Source organism: Tripterygium wilfordii, chromosome 18, assembly GCF_013401445.1.
Source record: "Tripterygium wilfordii isolate XIE 37 chromosome 18, ASM1340144v1, whole genome shotgun sequence".
Lineage (NCBI taxonomy): Eukaryota > Viridiplantae > Streptophyta > Magnoliopsida > Celastrales > Celastraceae > Tripterygium > Tripterygium wilfordii.
The window spans coordinates 11,602,273-11,620,367 of record NC_052249.1 but is presented as its reverse complement, the minus strand read 5'-3'; the positions used below and the strand labels follow the sequence as shown (position 1 = coordinate 11,620,367).

The 18,095-nt window shown below is 38.2% G+C and overlaps 2 protein-coding genes, 1 long non-coding RNA gene and 1 pseudogene across 3 annotated transcripts; 3 read left to right on the top strand and 1 right to left on the bottom strand.

Annotated features, from left to right (window-relative positions):
* Positions 1–1,370: 1,370 nt before the first annotated feature.
* LOC119983827 lies at positions 1,371–7,967 on the top strand (annotated as a pseudogene).
* Positions 7,968–8,260: 293 nt separating this feature from the next.
* On the bottom strand, positions 8,261–10,441 carry LOC119983792 (mediator of RNA polymerase II transcription subunit 30-like). The gene is made up of 3 exons (XM_038827519.1): positions 9,975–10,441; positions 9,067–9,168; positions 8,261–8,748 (listed from the first exon to the last, which is right to left on the bottom strand). The coding sequence occupies exons 1-3, from the start codon at positions 10,371–10,373 to the stop codon at positions 8,650–8,652; spliced, it is 600 nt and encodes a 199-aa protein (XP_038683447.1). The 5' UTR covers positions 10,374–10,441; the 3' UTR covers positions 8,261–8,649.
* Positions 10,442–10,716: 275 nt separating this feature from the next.
* On the top strand, positions 10,717–12,574 carry LOC119984496. Its single transcript, XR_005464916.1, has 2 exons — positions 10,717–10,833; positions 11,648–12,574. It is a non-coding gene; the product is annotated as an uncharacterized LOC119984496 (long non-coding RNA).
* A 1,153-nt stretch (positions 12,575–13,727) lies between these two features.
* On the top strand, positions 13,728–17,693 carry LOC119983347. Its single transcript, XM_038827023.1, has 2 exons — positions 13,728–13,802; positions 14,647–17,693. Exon 2 carries the CDS (start codon positions 14,769–14,771, stop codon positions 17,322–17,324), a length of 2,556 nt encoding a protein of 851 aa, XP_038682951.1. The 5' UTR covers positions 13,728–13,802; positions 14,647–14,768; the 3' UTR covers positions 17,325–17,693.
* The last annotated feature ends 402 nt before the right edge of the window (positions 17,694–18,095 follow it).

Sequence of the window (18,095 nt, the reverse complement as noted above, 5' to 3'; positions counted from 1 at the left end):
AGCTATTGACACGTAGAGCATGTAGTGCACGATGGGTTCGTTGATAATAAACTCACGTCTCGACACCTGTCCTTAAAATTATCTGATTTTGACTGCCTTTCCTCGATTAGACATCATAAGGTAAACAAATTAAAAGTTGGCCAACCTCACCATCATATATTTCATATTCATGGCTTTAGGAAGGAAAAGGCAAAATACTATGAATATGAGTTACATCAACCTTTTCTTTAATCGAAATAGGAAAACACGTTTCAGACCAAGATTCGCCAATGAATAAGGACAAATGAATCCATGTGGGCTCACAGTGCCTCCTTTCATGGTGGTAAAAACACAAGAAACAGGATATTTATTGACTTTTAATGCCATTACCCGACACCATTTCACCACCCTACAACCTGCTTCTTCTTTTAGGTTTCACACCTTAATCAATCTTACGTTGAAGAAACCACATATAGACATGGTTTTTTTTTCAAAGAAAGCATAAGCAACCCGACAAGCATGAATAAAAGCCTTAATCTAGACACTTTATGAGTTAGTTGAATTTAGAAAGGTTGGTTTTGAGAGCGATGAAAGAGTATATATGTGAGAAATATTTTTCTGAGTTATTTATGGTTATAAGGATGACTAAAATAGTGAGTTAGTTGTAGATGGTATGGGTCGGCAAGGGTCGAGCTTAGAAAGGGGCTTTGTTACAGTTTGCAGACAACTCAAGATAGGGCCCGACAAACTATCCAAATAGTCCCTCGCTTTTAGTCTACGGTTGCAAAGGGTTGTCCACGATTGGTTATTGGTCAATTTTTGACATAAACTTAATCGATTGATCGATTGGTTTTTGTCGATTTTTGTGGTTATTTATCTTTTTTTTTTGTAGATTCTTTAAAAGAATTATGTAAATTTTTTGAAAAAATAATCTATCGATCAGTTCGGTTATTTGTCGTTTTGATTATGATCGATAATTTTAGATAATGTTACTTGCAAGTTGCAGCAATAACAGGTCAAAGCTGACCATGTGATGTATGGGCTAAAAAACAGGTAAAATAGGTTATGGGTGGCAGCATTCCGCGATCTTAAAAACTGCAGTATAAATAAAGCTCACCTTTCTTATTTTTTGAGTTGTAATTAATTTGTCAATATGAGGCTCAAGGACGGGCCCAGGATCATATAAGTTACAATGACTTTTGGACGGGCTTGGGACGGTTATGAGTTTGAAGAACTGGGTCGGACTGGGCTTTAACTAATCTATTGGCCCACTTCAGTCAGCTTAACTTTGGAGAGCCCAATCGTTAAATGGGAATTGTGTTGTCCTCATCATACACGTGGCAAATTATGACGCTCCCTCGCATGCGTATAGCAAACAATTATTTCGCAACCGCCAATTTCTCAGGAGGTTTTTTTTTCCTATTCTTTTCGCTCCGGACCCCTCCACGGCTCCACCTCTCTCGCGGTCGGTGTATTTTCCCGGGAAATACCAAGTTTCCGACGAGATTCCCGACCGCGATTTTTTTACGTTCCCGGATTTCCATGAACGATTAACCAAGCTCTTCCCAATATTAGCTCGGTCTGCGTTCTTTCGAGGCAAATAATCTTCTTCCATTTAGACGCCAGACTCTTTTTTGCCCTTCACCATGATTCGTTCGCGACATTAATTTCGATCGTTTATTTGTTGCGATCTTCGGTATATTAATTTCTTTGGTGAGAGGACCATTTTCAGCTTCGGTAACTTTTCCTCTCCATTTCTCTTTGTCTATGAGTTTTGCGAAGGACAGAAAATTTGCTGTATGCTTCGCTTTGATAAGCTTTTGTTTGTTGAGGAATTCGAGAATAAAAGAACCTGGATATTCGTTTATACGTATATGTGTGTGTATATATATATATTTTCCATGTAGCTTATGCGTTTGGAGATTATCATGTGCGTGACGTTGATTATGCTTTTGTTTTAGGAATTTAAAGGAGCTTTTGTTCACAATCGGTGAGGATGGCAAGTCACGGCGGTTCGTCGAGGAAAAGTTCAACGTTGTCGAGCACCTCCTTGTCGGCGAGGAAGAAAGCATCTGAGAATGTAGGCTCTGATCTTGTGCGAAAATCTCTCACATCTTCTCGCTCCATGTAAGTCTCGATTCAAAGTTGCGCTTTGGCTTTTCTTGCTTTCTCCCTCGTATATTCGTTGGTTTTTTTTCCTTGTTTTTTCTTCGCCTCCTTGGGGTTGGTTTTGCATTCATTGTAAAAAATATAATCATTCCAAGTTACTCTTCTTGTCGCCCTCTTTGTGTATAAAGTATATCATTTATTCAAGTGATAGAGAAAGTGGTACATATATTCGCCTGTGCCATCCTTAGGATCTTAACTATTAGAAGATGCTATGGTCTCCAGATATTTTCCTGTGTCCTAATGAATTGAAAATTAATTTAAATCACAGGAGAACGGAAAGTTTAGCTTGTAATGATATCCGAATTTTAGGTTAATTCTCAATGCACCTAAAATGAGGATTCTATTCTCCAAAACATTGTAATGTTGACTTACAGGATCAGATTATTGCTGTGCTCCACAACTATTGGGATTCCCCTTTGGTCCATTTAGTTCTTGTTCTTGCGGATGCATGAATGTCTAGTTATGTGGTAGTTTATTGTTGTCTCCTCCATATTTGATATGGCACCTGCTAACATTTTTGGTTGCAATTACGATCACCCTCATATTCAGATGTTCTTGAGCTAAATTTATTCGGTTCCCACTAGACAGTTGGTCTATTGGACAACTTCTCTGCAGATGCCTATTTTCTGCACATGGAGTGACTGTTTGGGGACTACCAGGAATGTGTGATGCTCCATTGTCAGCATGTGTGGTGGTCTCCCGGAGCAGCATAGTTTTAGTATGTCACGCATATTAACATTGGGCATTTCCTTTTTTCCGTTGGGATGTGTTCATATCTGGGTGTTGTTATAATTCTTACATTATGTTTCGGAATGTTTGATCAGAACACTAGAATGTACACATATATTTTAAAGGAGGACTCAAGATGAAACTTCATAGCAATTTGAGGAGCTGCTATTGGCTCGTTTGGAATAGTTGTGACTAACATATTACTTTGGAGCTCATTTTCTTCTTTTGTTTTTTTGCCTTTTGTTGTGTGTGTGGGGTTTAGGGCCAACTTTTAATACATAGCAGACTGAAAGATATGAAATGGAGAGAAGGACATCCTTGTATTTTGAATGCTATGAGGATATTTTGATTGGTCTCTTAATTTTTTTTTTTATTGTTAATTGTCCGCTTCTGTGAAAAGGAGGTATACTAACATTTAGATTATGAGCTTTTAGTCTTTGATATCTTATTGTATGAATACTTCTTAAGTTTTACCAAACAGCTATGAAAGTTCTTTAACATATCATCAAGAATATTTTTAGATTGCCATACTGCAGTATACATGCGCTTAGTCATGCTCACAGTGGTCATTAGTAACTCTGACATAGCTAATTAAATCCGCAATTTTCACTTGCCACAGGGGAGTAACTGGAGAGCGTACAGTAAAAAGATTGCGGCTATCCAAAGCCCTAACAGTACCAAAAAGTACAACAATTTATGAGGCTTGCCATCGGATGGCTGCTCGTAGAGTTGATGCTTTGTTGCTAACCGACTCAAACGCATTACTATGTGGAATCCTGACAGACAAGGTATTAATTAAATTTCACATACTATAAATTGCTGATTGTGAAAGAAGAAAGAGAAAATGTGAAACCATATTTGAATAATCTTCCTCAGTCTTTGTTAATTTAGCTAATTTATTTTTACCCTTTTGGTTGAATGAAGGATATAGCTACAAGAGGTATTGCTCGTGAGCTCAATCTTGAGGAGACACCTGTTTCAAAAGTTATGACCAGGAACCCAGTATTTGTTCTTTCTGACACACTTGCCGTGGAAGCACTTCAGAAGATGGTGCATGGTTGATCATGATTGAGAAGCTAGGATGCCCTTCATTATGCAATATATTGCTTTCTATGTTTCCCTTAGAATGGTTTGATGTGTGTCTGCAGGAAAATTCAGGCATTTGCCTGTTGTAGAGAATGGAGAAGTTGCTGCCTTACTGGACATAGCAAAGTGTTTATATGATGCTATTTTGCTCGCATCGAAAGGGCAGCTGAAAAGGGGAAGGCTATCGCTGCTGCTGTTGAAGGTGTTGAAAAAAATTTGGGGACTTCTATTTCTGGTTGGTTGAGAATGCTATTTTGAAAAATTCTACTTCTAACGTTTTATAATCATCTCCTATGTTTTTGAGTTTAGGTATGGGTAGTTTTCTCTAGAAAGATTTTTTTTAATCTTCTTGTTATTGTTTTTTTCCCTGAATGCAGGCCCCAATACATTCATTGAGACAATTCGAAAACGGATGTTCAGGCCCTCATTGTCCACAATCATTCCAGAGAATTCAAAGTAGGTAATACTTTTTCTTTCTTTCTTTTTTTAATTAATTTGATGTAACTTCTCTTTTCCTAGTTGTGGGTAGGATTTTTTTAAGCTTTCTACAATGCTCTTGTTTAAGCCCATTGTGAAATCTCAGGGTTGTCACAGTTTCACCAACTGATACAGTTTTAATGGCAACAAAGGAGATGCTTCAATCCCGATCAAGCTCTGCTGTAGTGGTTGTGGATAACAAACCCCGGGGAATTCTAACGTGAGTTCTATTTATGAGTTGCAGTTCATCATCGATGTAAGAATATTAATGATCGTGCATATGTGCCTATGGGGCCTGTATTGACTCACAGGACGTGAACTCTCTTTTAATTTTTTCAGTTCGAAGTATATCTTGATGCGAGTGATCGCACAAAATCTCTCTCCAGGGTCGACTGATGTGGAGAAGGTATTTGTCTCTCTCAAATGGTGCAAGGTGTTGTTTGAGCAATTGTTTTTACAAAACTTTTTTGGGTGTTTATAATACTGTTAGTAGAAGTTGTGAAAAACTATACACATTCCACTATGAGAAGCATGTACATTTATACTTATCTAGTTATCTGACAAACAAATGAAATGTTCAAGATTCATGATTACATTCCCTTTTGATTTTTTTTTATGCAGGTCATGACTCCCAATCCAGAATGTGCAACCATTGATACTTCAATTGTCGATGCACTGCATTCCATGCATGATGGAAAATTTTTGCACCTACCTGTTGTGGATCGAGGTGCCGTGCTGTACTTGATTAAGAATTAGGATTTTTTTTATAGGATTTTGTAGTTTCTAATGGTTATCTATCAATGGATACAGAGGGGATTGTGGTTGCTGTTGATGTAATTCATATAACCCATGCGGCTGTGGCTACTGTAAGTCAATTTTCCTCCTTTCAGAGAGCTTTTTATTATGAATATTGTTGATCTGGCGGAAATCAAGTTCATCATTGTTTTCTTAGGATAGCATCATAGTATATCTTGCATGTATGTGGATTCATTTCATCAACTGTCAGATTATTTTAGTGTACTATCATCCTAATCTTTAGGTCATCTCCTTTATCCATTTTCATTATTAAATGCATGCCCTTTGGAGAGATAACATTGCACGTGAATCGCCTTTAGTTTTCAACACATTCTTGGATTGAGTTCATACATGTGTTCTATCTAGTCGCCCCAGCTACACTGCAGGAACCTTGTTCATGACATTTGTTTTACGTACCTTTTCCATTCAAATTGATGTCTGGGACTTATATGTTCTTAATTCATAAAGTTGTTTGGCAGTGTTGTGATAGCCTGTGTGCGTATTAAGAAAATGACAATCAATTAAAGATGGAGTAAAACAACAAAAAGAGATATACAAAATTGTGATAACTATACACAACTAATATTGCTTTTACTATGCTTTTTATCTTTTTTTGAAAGTTCTAACACTTACATTTCAACTACACGAGGAAGACATTTTTTATGAAAACCATGTTGTGAAATAATTCTCTCTCTTGTTTAAGTAAAATGTTGTATTTAGCATTGTCAATTAGGAAAATACCTTACGAAAGAACTTGAGAAATTAAGTAGGAAAATGGACACTTTCATTTTGATGTCTCTTTCCTAGTTAAGTATTGCAATAAACCTCCACTGTCAATATTAGTTATCAATAGCCATGGCCATCCTGAACTAGGTTGGAAATACTGGTGGGTTAAATAACGAAGCTGCGAACACAATGATGCAAAAGTTCTGGGATTCTGCCATGGCTCTCAGTCATAATGATGATGATGAAGAGACCCACAGGTTGGCTTTCACATCGTTAGGATAATTATGTGTTTCAATGTTCTGCCATTAGTGTCTACTTACTCATCCCTGGTGATATCTCAGTGAAAATTCCTTACGAATGGTATCAGACAGAACAGAGACTGGGAGATCCCTCCCCTATCCCTCATCCGGGCTGCCATATACTTTCGCTTTTAAAATTGAAGACAGGAAGGGTCGAATGCACAGATTTACATGTGGTATGCCACTTGTGCTGCTTACAATGTTGGCCTTTTTCTGGTCTGTCTTTATTGTTTATCTGTTTATCGATTTTATTGTTCTTCAGTCCATTTTCTCAAGTACACATGATGATTTGTCAACCAGAAGTCTTTCACTCTTCGATCCTTTAGATGTCTATTACCTGTTAGGTTCATTGATTCAAAACTATTGTTCATGCATGAATATTGTCTGTAGTTGATATGCTTTTTGGCTTGTTTTTCTTGAATTCAGAAACCAGGAGTTTGACAGATCTAATAACTGCAATTCTTCAAAGGGTGGGATATGATATTGACAGCAATAATCTTCCTCAAATTCTGGTATCTGTTATGAATTTTTCTCCAGAAATTTAGTTTGGACCGTTAATTTTCTCTATTGGTTATTACTTGCTAATTGATTTTCCTGTTTTATGTAGTACGAAGACGAAGACCATGACAACGTTGTGCTGGCATCTGATAGTGATCTTGCCGCTGCCGTTGGACATGCTAGATCAGCCGGTTGGAAGGTATTTACTGAGCTGTCCACTTCTTATGGATGCATACTTTTTATGGAGGAAACCTAGGGCTCTATATCCATTAGCGTACCTCCTGCATGGGGTAATTGTGGCATAGATCTTGATGGGAATTGTGGTCTACCTTCTCTTTCTTTTTTAACAAGTGTGGAAATACTCTTGGAAATATACTTGTTAAGACATTCCTTTGTTTTGAGAATTTAATAGGATGGATAATTTTTTTCAGAAACTCAGGGCTTGCCCGTTTGAGGTGTTCAGGGATGTTGGGTGGGGAGGTGTTCGGAACTGTTGGGACAAAATCTATCTATAAGGTTATATATAAAAATCTCAACACCTCCCAACCAACACCCCCAACCCTCCAAACGGGCAAACCCTCAGAATCAAAGGATAATTTGCTTTCAACTTTCTAGTATCTAACTAACTACTGAACTTTACAGGGTTTGAGATTGCACTTGGATTATTCAAGAACACCTGCTAGAAGGAGAGGCTCTAGTTCAGAGTCCTTGGATTATGCTCAGACCGATGCATGGGCTTCAGCGTACAGTGCTGTCGCAGCAGGAGCAGCCCTGGTTGCTGGGCTAGGTTTATTAGCATACTTGAAGAGATCAAACTATTAAGCTTGTCAAAGTTTGCCAACTCATGGATGGTCACGTTACGAGCATCAAAGCTGAGTTGCTGGTACACTGAAGGCAGAATTCAAAAGCTTGTCCTTGGTAGGTGTTAACTTGGGTTGATCCATCACAAAATTCACGTTTATCCCTCTTTGCTGCTGTGCATTCTCTGAATCCAAATAGCTAACGTCTTCATATAACTCAGTTTCTCAACACTGCCAGTTTCAATTATTTGTTGGATCCAAAACCTAGCTTTCAGTGGGTAGTAAATTTTTTATTGGGGAGAACAATGGTCATTATCTTTTGAGTGTAATTATACTGTTTATAAAAGTAATGTACTATAAATGATATTTTCATTGAAAAAAAAAAAATTAAAGGTGTGTGTTTTGCTAGGAGTGCTACATAGCTAACCTACAAAAAATTCGTAAGTGGACAAGCCTTAAACCACCAAACCAGGCAACCAGCTCCAAGAGCTCAAGTGCGAGTTTTATCTTACATTCCATGGTAAAATGATAGTTTTAGCATGATCCACCACATTATTGAGGACAGGGATGGCTCCCATTGCACTTACCGGAAGAGTATCACACCAAAATTAATGAACTCTGTAATTCCTCATTTTGCAGAGAGTATTGTATAATTTCGGCATAATATATAAACTCATCAATTTCTCATGTGAGCGCAAAAAATTCAACACATTCCCATCAGTGCTTCAGATTTCCAGGTAAAGCAGATGTCATAATGCAACAAAACATTTGAAGATAGAAGAATTTACAATCTAAAAAATCCCAAAAAACAAACATTCCAAGATAGAAATTCAGCCACACGAGCATCGTTCTCAGGTGGGGTAGGGGGAAGAGCGGATAGAGAACACTAGCAAGCAATACATTTTTTTTTTTTCTAGGATTAGACTAGTTATCTCCTAAAATTTGTCTGAGAAACTAAAATAAACAATTATTGAAGCTTCACAAAGAAAGTAATGTCAAGAAAAGCTTATTTACCCGAGCGGATATAGGGTCTAAAGCCTCCTCCATATTCGGGCACACTATTCCAAGGCAGAGATATCTATCTGACAACTTCAGACGGAGCAAGGGCTTTGCCATGTCGATATGTCGGTAATGAGATCTCGTTGTTGATCCATGAGAAGCTTAACATGCTTGTTCTTGCTCGCAAGTACCTACGTTAGAAAACAGAAGTATGAGGAATCATAAATGAGGATATTGCAGAAACCCTCACAAGGTCCTCAAAGATTAAGATAGAATGTTCAAGATGGTAATATTGAGAAAAGTAAATCTCTCATGGCATTTATGGTTCCTGTAAATTCATCTTTCTGGTAATCCAAATGATGTGCAGTACCATCATTACCTAATTTAATGCTTTAAGGATACACCCAATCACTCCAATTCATTCCTCTCACAGAAAGAATTTTGTAATTGCTACTCCAGGAATGAAAAAAGAAAATAAAAACACATGAATTCTTAATTTACTAACTTACCTTTCGTAATTTAGAGGCTTGCTCTTCTAACATCTCAAGTTCAGATTGATCGGCTGGGGACGCCGAATCACAGGGAGATGAACCTGGTTCAAAAGCTTTTGCCTATATCATCAAGGAACAACAACTGCATTAGCTTTCTCAACAACTTAGAAAAACATTTTGTCTGAAATGGACACCTTTATTGTCGCGAGTCGCGACCTCACAGCCCATGACCATAACTTCACAAACTATGGAACCATAGTCCATAAAGTTTAACTATATAACATATCAAATCAAACATAGCTACACACAGAAATCAACATACAGGGCATGGAAACTCGCAATAAGAGGTCTATGAAAAGAGAATACAACATGAGAGCCACAAAACTGTCTGCTGCAAAATCACTAGTACCGGAAGAACCAATCGTTCATATGAATCAGATAGAATTACACGTTGTTGAGTTGGATTATTTTTCTTCAGCACGGAGGCCTAATACCTAATTGAGTTAAGCCCCAAATATTTATTTGCAAGATCAATGTACCATTAGGTTTGGAATTATAAGGAAAGGCTCAGAAATTGAAACGGATAATTTCTTGAGTCTTGACCTATTAAACTTTTCCGAGCTATTTCTTGTTCTCTTCCAGTTTTGTGGTCACAGGGATACACAATCTTCACATTAACATTTGGCTATGTTTTCCAAGGTCACGTAGCCAAACACAATTTAGTTTTAAAACGTTCAACAATCTCTGAGCTAATCTATATCAAATCCATGCCAGAAAATAGCGATCATGGCTAAATATTCAAAAACTTTCATGAAATTTTAGAGGAGTGATAGCTTAATTTGCATTTGATTTGGCAGGCATCGAACTTATCCTCGAATTCGCTGAATGCAATAGAAGCATGAAAAAAACTAGGTTTAGGAATTTACAGAAAGTGAATCGGGAATTGCAGTGAGAACAGCGCGAAGGGCTGCGACAGAGGTTTTGTAGCGAAGGCGAGCCTCATCCAGAGCTCCATTGCCACTGCCGCCAGCAGTGCTACCCGTTTCGATGTGGTGAGTAGAATCAGAGGCAGCATCTCCGTTATTAAGTACGCCGTTGGAGGTGAGAGAGGAATGGCCGTTGGTAGTGACTGTAGTGGGAGCAGAAGTAGTAGAAGAAGAGGTCGTGGACCATAAGGCGGGGTTGCAGAGCTCGTCGTTCATGGAAGAAAGAATCTGGTAGGCCGCCTCTATAGTATCTTCTAGGTGCTTTTGGCCCTCCACTGCTAGCTCTTGTGTCGTTTTGGGAGGCGGTCCGGCACTAGTTCGCTCATCTGCCGCTTCCATTCCTGATTTTGGTGGAATGGCAGCAACGGAGTAGAAAAAGACGGTGGCCTTGTCAGTTGTGACCTTTGTATTCCTATTTGAAAAAATTCTCCTTAAGCTCGAGTAACCATTGGGCTCGATTGGGCCTCAAACCCAATCATGGTAATCATTGATTATGAACTTGGGCCTTACAATTGGATTGGTCAGAAAGCCCAATCCTACTGGCATAAGTCTCAATTCCTAGATTTATTATGCGAAGTTGGGCCAATTTACTTGTCATGACAGTTGAATTCCAATGCTGGGCCTTTAATGCGGGCCAGGATTACAAACTAATATAAGGCCCAATTTGGTAGGAAAAGATTTTCCAGTTTTCCCTTTTCGGCGCTCGGAGACTTTCCCATGCAGCGTTTTCGGATTCTGGGTTCAGAAAAGCTCGTGTTCGGAAGAATGCTTCAGTGCGTCTCTGCAGATCGAAATCGGGGTAAATTTTGCATCTCTATGAACATTTAATCTCTCGTTGTTGAATTACTTCTTGAGATATAGTTAAAAGTAACTTCAATTAAGCACTACAAACGTGAAACGTATGCGATTACTGAGTTTCGAGCTCAACTAAATACCTATTATCTTGGCGGTGATTCTGTTGCTTCTGGAAAGAAAAGGTCACGTTGGATTGTGGGTCTTGTTGAATTTGTTGTTTTCTTCAGTCTTGTATTACTTCCTCCCAACTGTTGTTGGTGTTGGGGTTTTTCTTTTTAATTTGAAATGCAGGGTCTTCTGAAGGATAATTATGCTGTGGCTGGTTACAGGGCTGTCAAGGGACATGAGTTGTGGCACTAGTTTTTCATATTTTCATTCTTCTCGTCCTTGTGATTTTGCCCAGAAAGGCTTTTTGACTTTGATCATCAACTATTGGTTTTTCTATTGATTATGTCAATATGTGCGAACGATGGAGCGAGCATTGTTTTGGCAGTTTTTTTCCTCAAACCTGTTGTTTTTTAAAACTGTTATGCCTATTGGAAGTTCTACTGCTTGTCAAGATGTTGAATTTCAACATACTTACCGTAGTTATTTCTCTGATCATTTAGCAAGATTTAAGAGCAAAGAGAGTTAAAAAGGAATTTTGTAAGTACCTGGCGGGAAGAAGAATTTGTTATCATTGTAAAGTTTTGAATATTTTTTCTGCAGCAAAAGCATGCTCTTTGACACTAATTCCATATCTTCATTTTTTTTTTTTAAGTTTGTTCTTCTTTCATGAACTAATGCCCTTATTTGAGATTAATTCTTTTTGGTGTTAGGGAGAATGGACTGTAAGGAGAGCTGAAGAGATTGATAGTTGTTCAGGTAGATGGCAACGCTGATGAAGCAAAAAACATGCCCTTGAGGTTCAAGGACTTGTACTTGAGCTTGATGGTATTACTTGCTGGCAATCGTTGATAAATGCATATCTTCCTAGAGTCGAGGAAATGGAAGTTGGCTGATACAAAGCATGCTTTAACTGCCTTGTTGTCCATGAAATTGCAATGCCTTCTGGACAATCTGGAGTGTTTACGGTTTACCATTTGAGGTGAGTTCCCCATGGTTTGTCTGAACATGAGATTTTTGGCCTCAGAATTGTAAGCCTTTTGTGGCTGATTGGGAGGCCAAGCATGTATTTCTGTTCAACACTTGGTCCAAGTCTCCAAGAGCAAGTATCATCATACATTAGGGGATGACGTTGGCAATTTAACCAGTCACAAGTGCTGCTTATCCATGCGGTGAGCTACAAAAGAAGTGGCATGAGCAATAAAGAGCTGCCAAAGATGTTTCGAATTGATGCCCTGAGGAGGAAATATATGCTTCTGCAAGAATTTCACTCATTTGGCCGTCATGTCTTCGAGCATTGGCTCCAGATTGGCATTGACATGGGAATAGGTTCTGGACATCTAATCGTACTGCAGTTTATATAACCAGAATGTGGTTTTGGATTCCAGATTTTCTGATCTGGCCATTATGTAACGCAAAAGTATTGATTATGTATATCTGTTTGGGAAATTAACCATTCATCATTTTGGAGCATTTGCTTCATATCAGTAATTTGAATGTCCAGGAATCCCAAGTCTCCTCCCACCCCCATTGTCCCGTGGAAGACTCATGTACTCCCATCCCTAATCATTGTTGTAAAACGAGCTTTATGCTTATTGTTATGGAACTTGTATTGGTTTACTGTATTCTTATGTAGACCCAGATTCTCTTCCATTGATTGACTGTCCACTCTCTTGTTGATGGAAACCATAGCAGGCATGTACATGATTTAACATAAAGCAGAACTGCATCTTTGATGCAGCTGCTGCTGCACTGAAATATGAACCCAGAACAAAGTTGACTGATTGTAAGTTTTGGCATCTTTTCTACAGCAATATCAGACCGTTTGCAATGAGCATTATTGTGAAAGCTATGAATGTCGTCAAGTGAGAAACTTATGTGCGTGCTTGACGGTTCCATATTGGATGTCTAAAGGACAAGCTTGTATAATGTCGTCCTCGATTAAAAAATAGAACCATGAATCTATTCATGACATTTCCAGGTTTGGGGTGTTGAAGACTGTTTCTGAAAACGAGGAAAGTAACTTCTGAGGAGTATATGCTTAGACCCACTGTTCAAGTTACCATCCCTTAACATAAAATTTTAGGGGTCAGTTGCCCTATACTGTTAGTATACAGTGTATATATAGGTGGTTTCTGGAAATGCGGGATAAGGATTGGAGAATTAATGCGAGACAAAATCTCTAATATTGTCATGAATCCTGTTATTTATGGGAACATAATTAACATAATATCCAGGAGTCTTAATTTTTATTGCCATATAATGCTTGGAGAGCATTTTATTTTATTTCAGCAATAACAATAAGAAGGAACCAAAAATACATTAAATTAAAATCTCCAACAAGAAAATTGTAGAAGTATTTTTCTCATCCATGAATGAGCATTAATATCACATTTACACGGAAAGTGCTAAAAATAAAAAAAAATAATTTATAAAATTTAAAAACTCCTTAAAATTCATAATCTAAAAATGAATATTTTTCAAAAAATTAGTAAAAATATTAATTGGTGTTTACCATGATAATTTCCAATTTTAAATAGATTTTGACATTTGGCATTGTTACTATTCTCTAAACCATGATTAAAAATTAACCATGGTTAGGGGTTTCACCATTTGGGTTAGGTTTTGGGGCACAAAATTTATTTAAATACAAGGAAAGCATATTGCATTTTTGTAATAAGTAAAAACATTTTCTTTCATAATTCTCTTTGGTTGTGAAGAACTTCTCATAGATACCCACACCCTTTTGAGATTTTCTTTTATGATCTGGGCGGCTTAAATGGGGCAAAATCAAAATTGAGGGGCAAAATCAAAATTGAGGGGCAGAATCTCCAATGGCGTCTCTGTCATTCAAATCTCGGAATTTGGGTAATCTTCCTTCCCTCTTGTATCTATCAACATCTACATACATGTATATATTTTTATTTTCCTTTGCATGCAATTTTTTTTTATCGTTGTTCGTATTTTTTACAAAATCTTTCTACGACTTGTAGGGTTTTAGTTAAATTCGCTGCAATTGCTCTCTTTGAATGTATCTGTCTCAAGTTGATATGCATAAAATCGTGGGTTTGCCTGTTATGTCGAATCTAAGTCAATCTGAGAAGTTAAAAGATTTGCTCTTTGTGGCTTTTAGTTATAGATATACAGTTTTTATTTGTTGTTTTGTGATTTGAAGTCTATAATCATGCTGTGATCGTTATGATTACTTGAAAAGAGGCATCATATATATTTTTGGGAGATGAGAAATTGAGCGAAGTTAGTTTTACTCAGCCAATTTAGACTGCATTTCTTTTAGGGTTGCAGACTGCAAGTTTTTTCCTGCATTTTGCTTTTCAATTTCCAAGCTATTAAAACAGTTTGTGGGTTTGTTTCACAGTTAGTTTTCTTTTATGACACCTTATGTATATGAATGATTTGGAGCCTGCATTCGCATATTTTTGGGCGTTGTATCTTGATCTGATGTGCTTCTTTTTGATGTTTTGCTGCCGTGCTTGTTGAAGTTATAAGCGCTTTATACTTTCCCGCGCATTTTATTTGTTTATGTAGCGTGTTTGGATGAGGAGTTATTTAAAGTAACATGTATGCGATGGATCCGACAAACCCTCATTAGTATTTATTATTTGTCGTTTTCTTAATTGATTGATTGCGGTGCTATCTTTCTCCTTTATTTGGTCATTACCCTTATTTGGAATTTGTTATTTTTGATGATTAGACTTTGTGCAATCGAAGGAATCTTCTTAATAATTCCACTGACAGTATCACGACTTAGATTCGTGTATTGTTGGTTGAGTCATTGGTGATTTGCGCTGGAATTTGCTTGCTCCGAAGTCTAGCATGACAAACATGACAAATCTGGAATGTAATAAAAGTGAGGCTGCCAGAGCCTTAGAGATTGCACAGATGAAGCTTGCGGAGATGGATATTTATGGAGCTAAAGCATTTGCTTTGAAGGCCCAGAACTTACATCCTGACATCGATGGTGTTCCTCAATTGCTTACAACCCTTGAGGTGTACATATCTGCGGAGCAAAGGATAGATGGCGAAGTGGATTGGTATAGGGTCCTTGGCGTTGAGCCCTTGGCTGATGATGAAACAATTCGGAAGCATTTCAAAAAACTAGCTTTTATTCTCCACCCTGACAAAAATAAATCAGAAGGTGCAGAGGGAGCTTTCAAAATTGTTTCTGAAGCTTGGAGTTGTTTGTCTGATAAATTGAAGAGACTTGCCTATGACCAGAAGCGATATATGCAGCGTATACAGCACACAGTTCTGAATGGGAATTCCTCATTGTCTGCTGGTCAGAATGGCTCCTATCATTTTACTGACAGTAGTAATCAGAATGCGATGAACCGAATGAATGCTAGACACCGAAAGCCTTCTCAACGTTCCCGACGTGCCGTCTCTAAGCCTGTTAGCTTTTGGACAATATGCAGTTGTTGTAGTTTACATCTTGAATACGATAGGAAATATCTCAACAATAAACTTCTTTGCCCCAGATGTCGTAAATCCTTTTTGGCTTTTGAGATTCCACCCCCGTCGAGTAGGAGCAGTATTTCAAATGCGTCAAGGACTTCGTACGCTCAACAGCAGAATTCTACACAGAACACAACCAACGAAAATTTTTATGCTACAGGAAGTGAGGTGGTTTCTCCTACAGATAAAGGGCCAGCATTTCAGCCGGTTGCACTTTTCAAATCAGGAGACATTGGGAGTGTGCCAGCACCAGCTCCGTCAGATGCTCAAGCTACAGATGATGTTCAGCCAAATTATGACCAATTAAAGAGAAAACATGACGATTTTTTGACAACTCCTGTGAGAGAGGAGGCCGTTTGTAGAAAAAATCATGCTGCCAGTAAAATAGATGCTGGTTTAGCTACTGGATCTTCTAATGCTCGTTCTGGTTTTTTACCTAAAGGAGATAGGCCGAAGAAAAAGAGACACTTAGATGAGGGAAGGACAGATGAAAGAGAAATGGCAAATTTCATGGCAACAAGGAATGTAGTAGGTTTATCTAGTTCTCAGCAGGGTAATTTAAAGATAGACGGGGGAAATGCTGCTCAAAACTGTAAACCTAATGGTGCAAATTTCATGGCAACAGGAAATGGAGTAGGTTTATCTAGTTCTCAGAAGGGTAATTTAAAGATAGACAGGGGAAATGCTACTCGAAACTGTAAACCTAATGGTGCAAGACAGCCCTCTCGGATGGATACTAGAAATCTCTTGACGGTGAAGGCTAGGATGCAGATTGTCAAAAAGGTTAGTGAATGGAACATTGCCGCTGAGTCGAAGGATTCAGTTAATTTAAAGGCTTCAGATAAAGAGATGGTCAAGAAGCATAATGGAAAGGAAGAGGCTCCATTAGGTGCCATTACAACTGACTCTTGTTCTCCCAACAATTCTGATGTTGATCCAGATACAAAGGGCATTGATCCACTGTCAATGAGTGTTCCAGATCCCGATTTTCATGATTTCGATGGGGATCGCGTGGAAAAGTCCTTCAGGGATAACCAGGTTTGGGCTGTATATGATGATGATGACGGGATGCCTCGTTATTATGCCATGATTCACAATATGTTGTCAGTGAAACCGTTCAAAATGCGGATCAGTTGGCTTAATTCCAAAAGCAATAGCGAACTGGGTCCATTGAACTGGATTGCTTCAGGCTTTCCCAAGACCACTGGTGATTTTCGCAAAGGGAAATCTGTGACCAATAAATCTCTTAATTCGTTCTCTCACAAGGTTAAGTGGACAAAAGGGGTAAAAGGAGCTATTAAAATATATCCCAGGAAAGGAGATGTCTGGGCTCTTTATAGGAATTGGTCCCCCGATTGGAATGCATCGACTCCAGATGAAGTTGTACATCAGTATGACATGGCGGAAGTGCTTGAAGATTACAACGAGGAGATGGGTGTAGCTGTTGCTCCGCTCTATAAAGTTGCAGGTTTCAAGACAGTTTTTCGTAAGCAGTTCGACCCTACCAAAACCAGAATAATTCCAAGAGAGGAGTTGTTCCGGTTCTCTCACCAGGTCCCTTCTTACTTGCTTACAGGTAAGGAAGGTCATAATGCTCCTAGAAATTGCGTGGAGCTTGACCCAGCTGCTACGCCTCTGGAACTTCTTCAAGTATTGACAGACATTCAGGTGGGAGAAATGATTCAAAGTGCTGGAAAATGCAAGGAAGAAGATAAAGTGGGAGATGTGCAGAAGTTTATGGAAGAACGGGCCTCGGAGAATAACAAAACAACCAGTGGAAAAGCTACCTTAGTTGATGCTGATAAAGATGTTGCGGCAGAAGGGATGAAGAGGAAGGAAGAGGTAATGAAAGGAGAAGAAATGATAGTATATAAACGGAGACGTTCAAAGAAAAGCCAGACGGTGCAGACCAACTGACGTGCATGTAGAGGCGAGGCGATCATCTATGAAGCCATGGCGGATCAATTGTAAGAAATAACGTTTGATAAGCATAGAAGTAGTTTTCTCTCCTTTTATGTTTCGCTCTCTCGGATTTCATGCCGATGAAGAGCCTTTAGCCTTTATGCATTTGCTGATTCAAGCAGCAACATGTCTTTTTCTTTTTTCTTCTACATTTTGGAAGGACCACAGTTATGTTGCTAGTTTTGGGATCCCTAAGAATTATCATCAGATGTTATCTGGTACTTGAATTTAGTTGGGAGACCAACTCTTTGTTGTTATAGATATTTACTTTGCAGGGCTCACCATTCAGGGGTCTCAATAAAATGCAGGTAGTCATTTCCTTTTTCTTCCCCCACTTTATATAGTATTTTCATAGGAGGAGGAGGAAAAGCTTAGTTTTTAACATGGGTGGTGGAAGTAACTTGCTCTTTAAGATACCTGCAACTTCTAATTCTATTGACACTGTCTTTCAAATTCCAAGTAAATTTCTTGCTTGTTCAGAGATAATTGCTTTAATTCTTTCAATATCAGGTTGTTTGAAGATTTGACTCATACATTGTAATAATAAATGAATCCAAAACAACCCCAAAGTCATCATTTTCATGCATAGTAAGACAGCAACTCTTCATCATATTTTTTTTAGAAGTTTTACGGATCTCGGATCCTAATATTTTTATCTCAGTTATCTCAAAAGTTGATATGGACGTATTTGATTTTATATGAATCATGGGATATGTGAGACATGTG

What these genes read in the sequence shown, in the direction of transcription:
- LOC119983792 (XM_038827519.1), bottom strand. Translation starts at nt 10,373, where the DNA reads ATGGAAGCGGCAGATGAGCGAACTAGTGCCGGACCGCCTCCCAAAACG. An exon ending in CAATTCCCGATTCACTTTCT is followed by an intron (nt 9,169 to 9,974) that starts GTAAATTCCTAA and finishes TTGATGATATAG; the next exon opens with GCAAAAGCTTTTGAACCAGG. An exon ending in AAGCCTCTAAATTACGAAAG is followed by an intron (nt 8,749 to 9,066) that starts GTAAGTTAGTAA and finishes TTTCTAACGTAG; the next exon opens with GTACTTGCGAGCAAGAACAA.
- LOC119983347 (XM_038827023.1), top strand. Translation starts at nt 14,769, where the DNA reads ATGACAAACATGACAAATCTGGAATGTAATAAAAGTGAGGCTGCCAGA.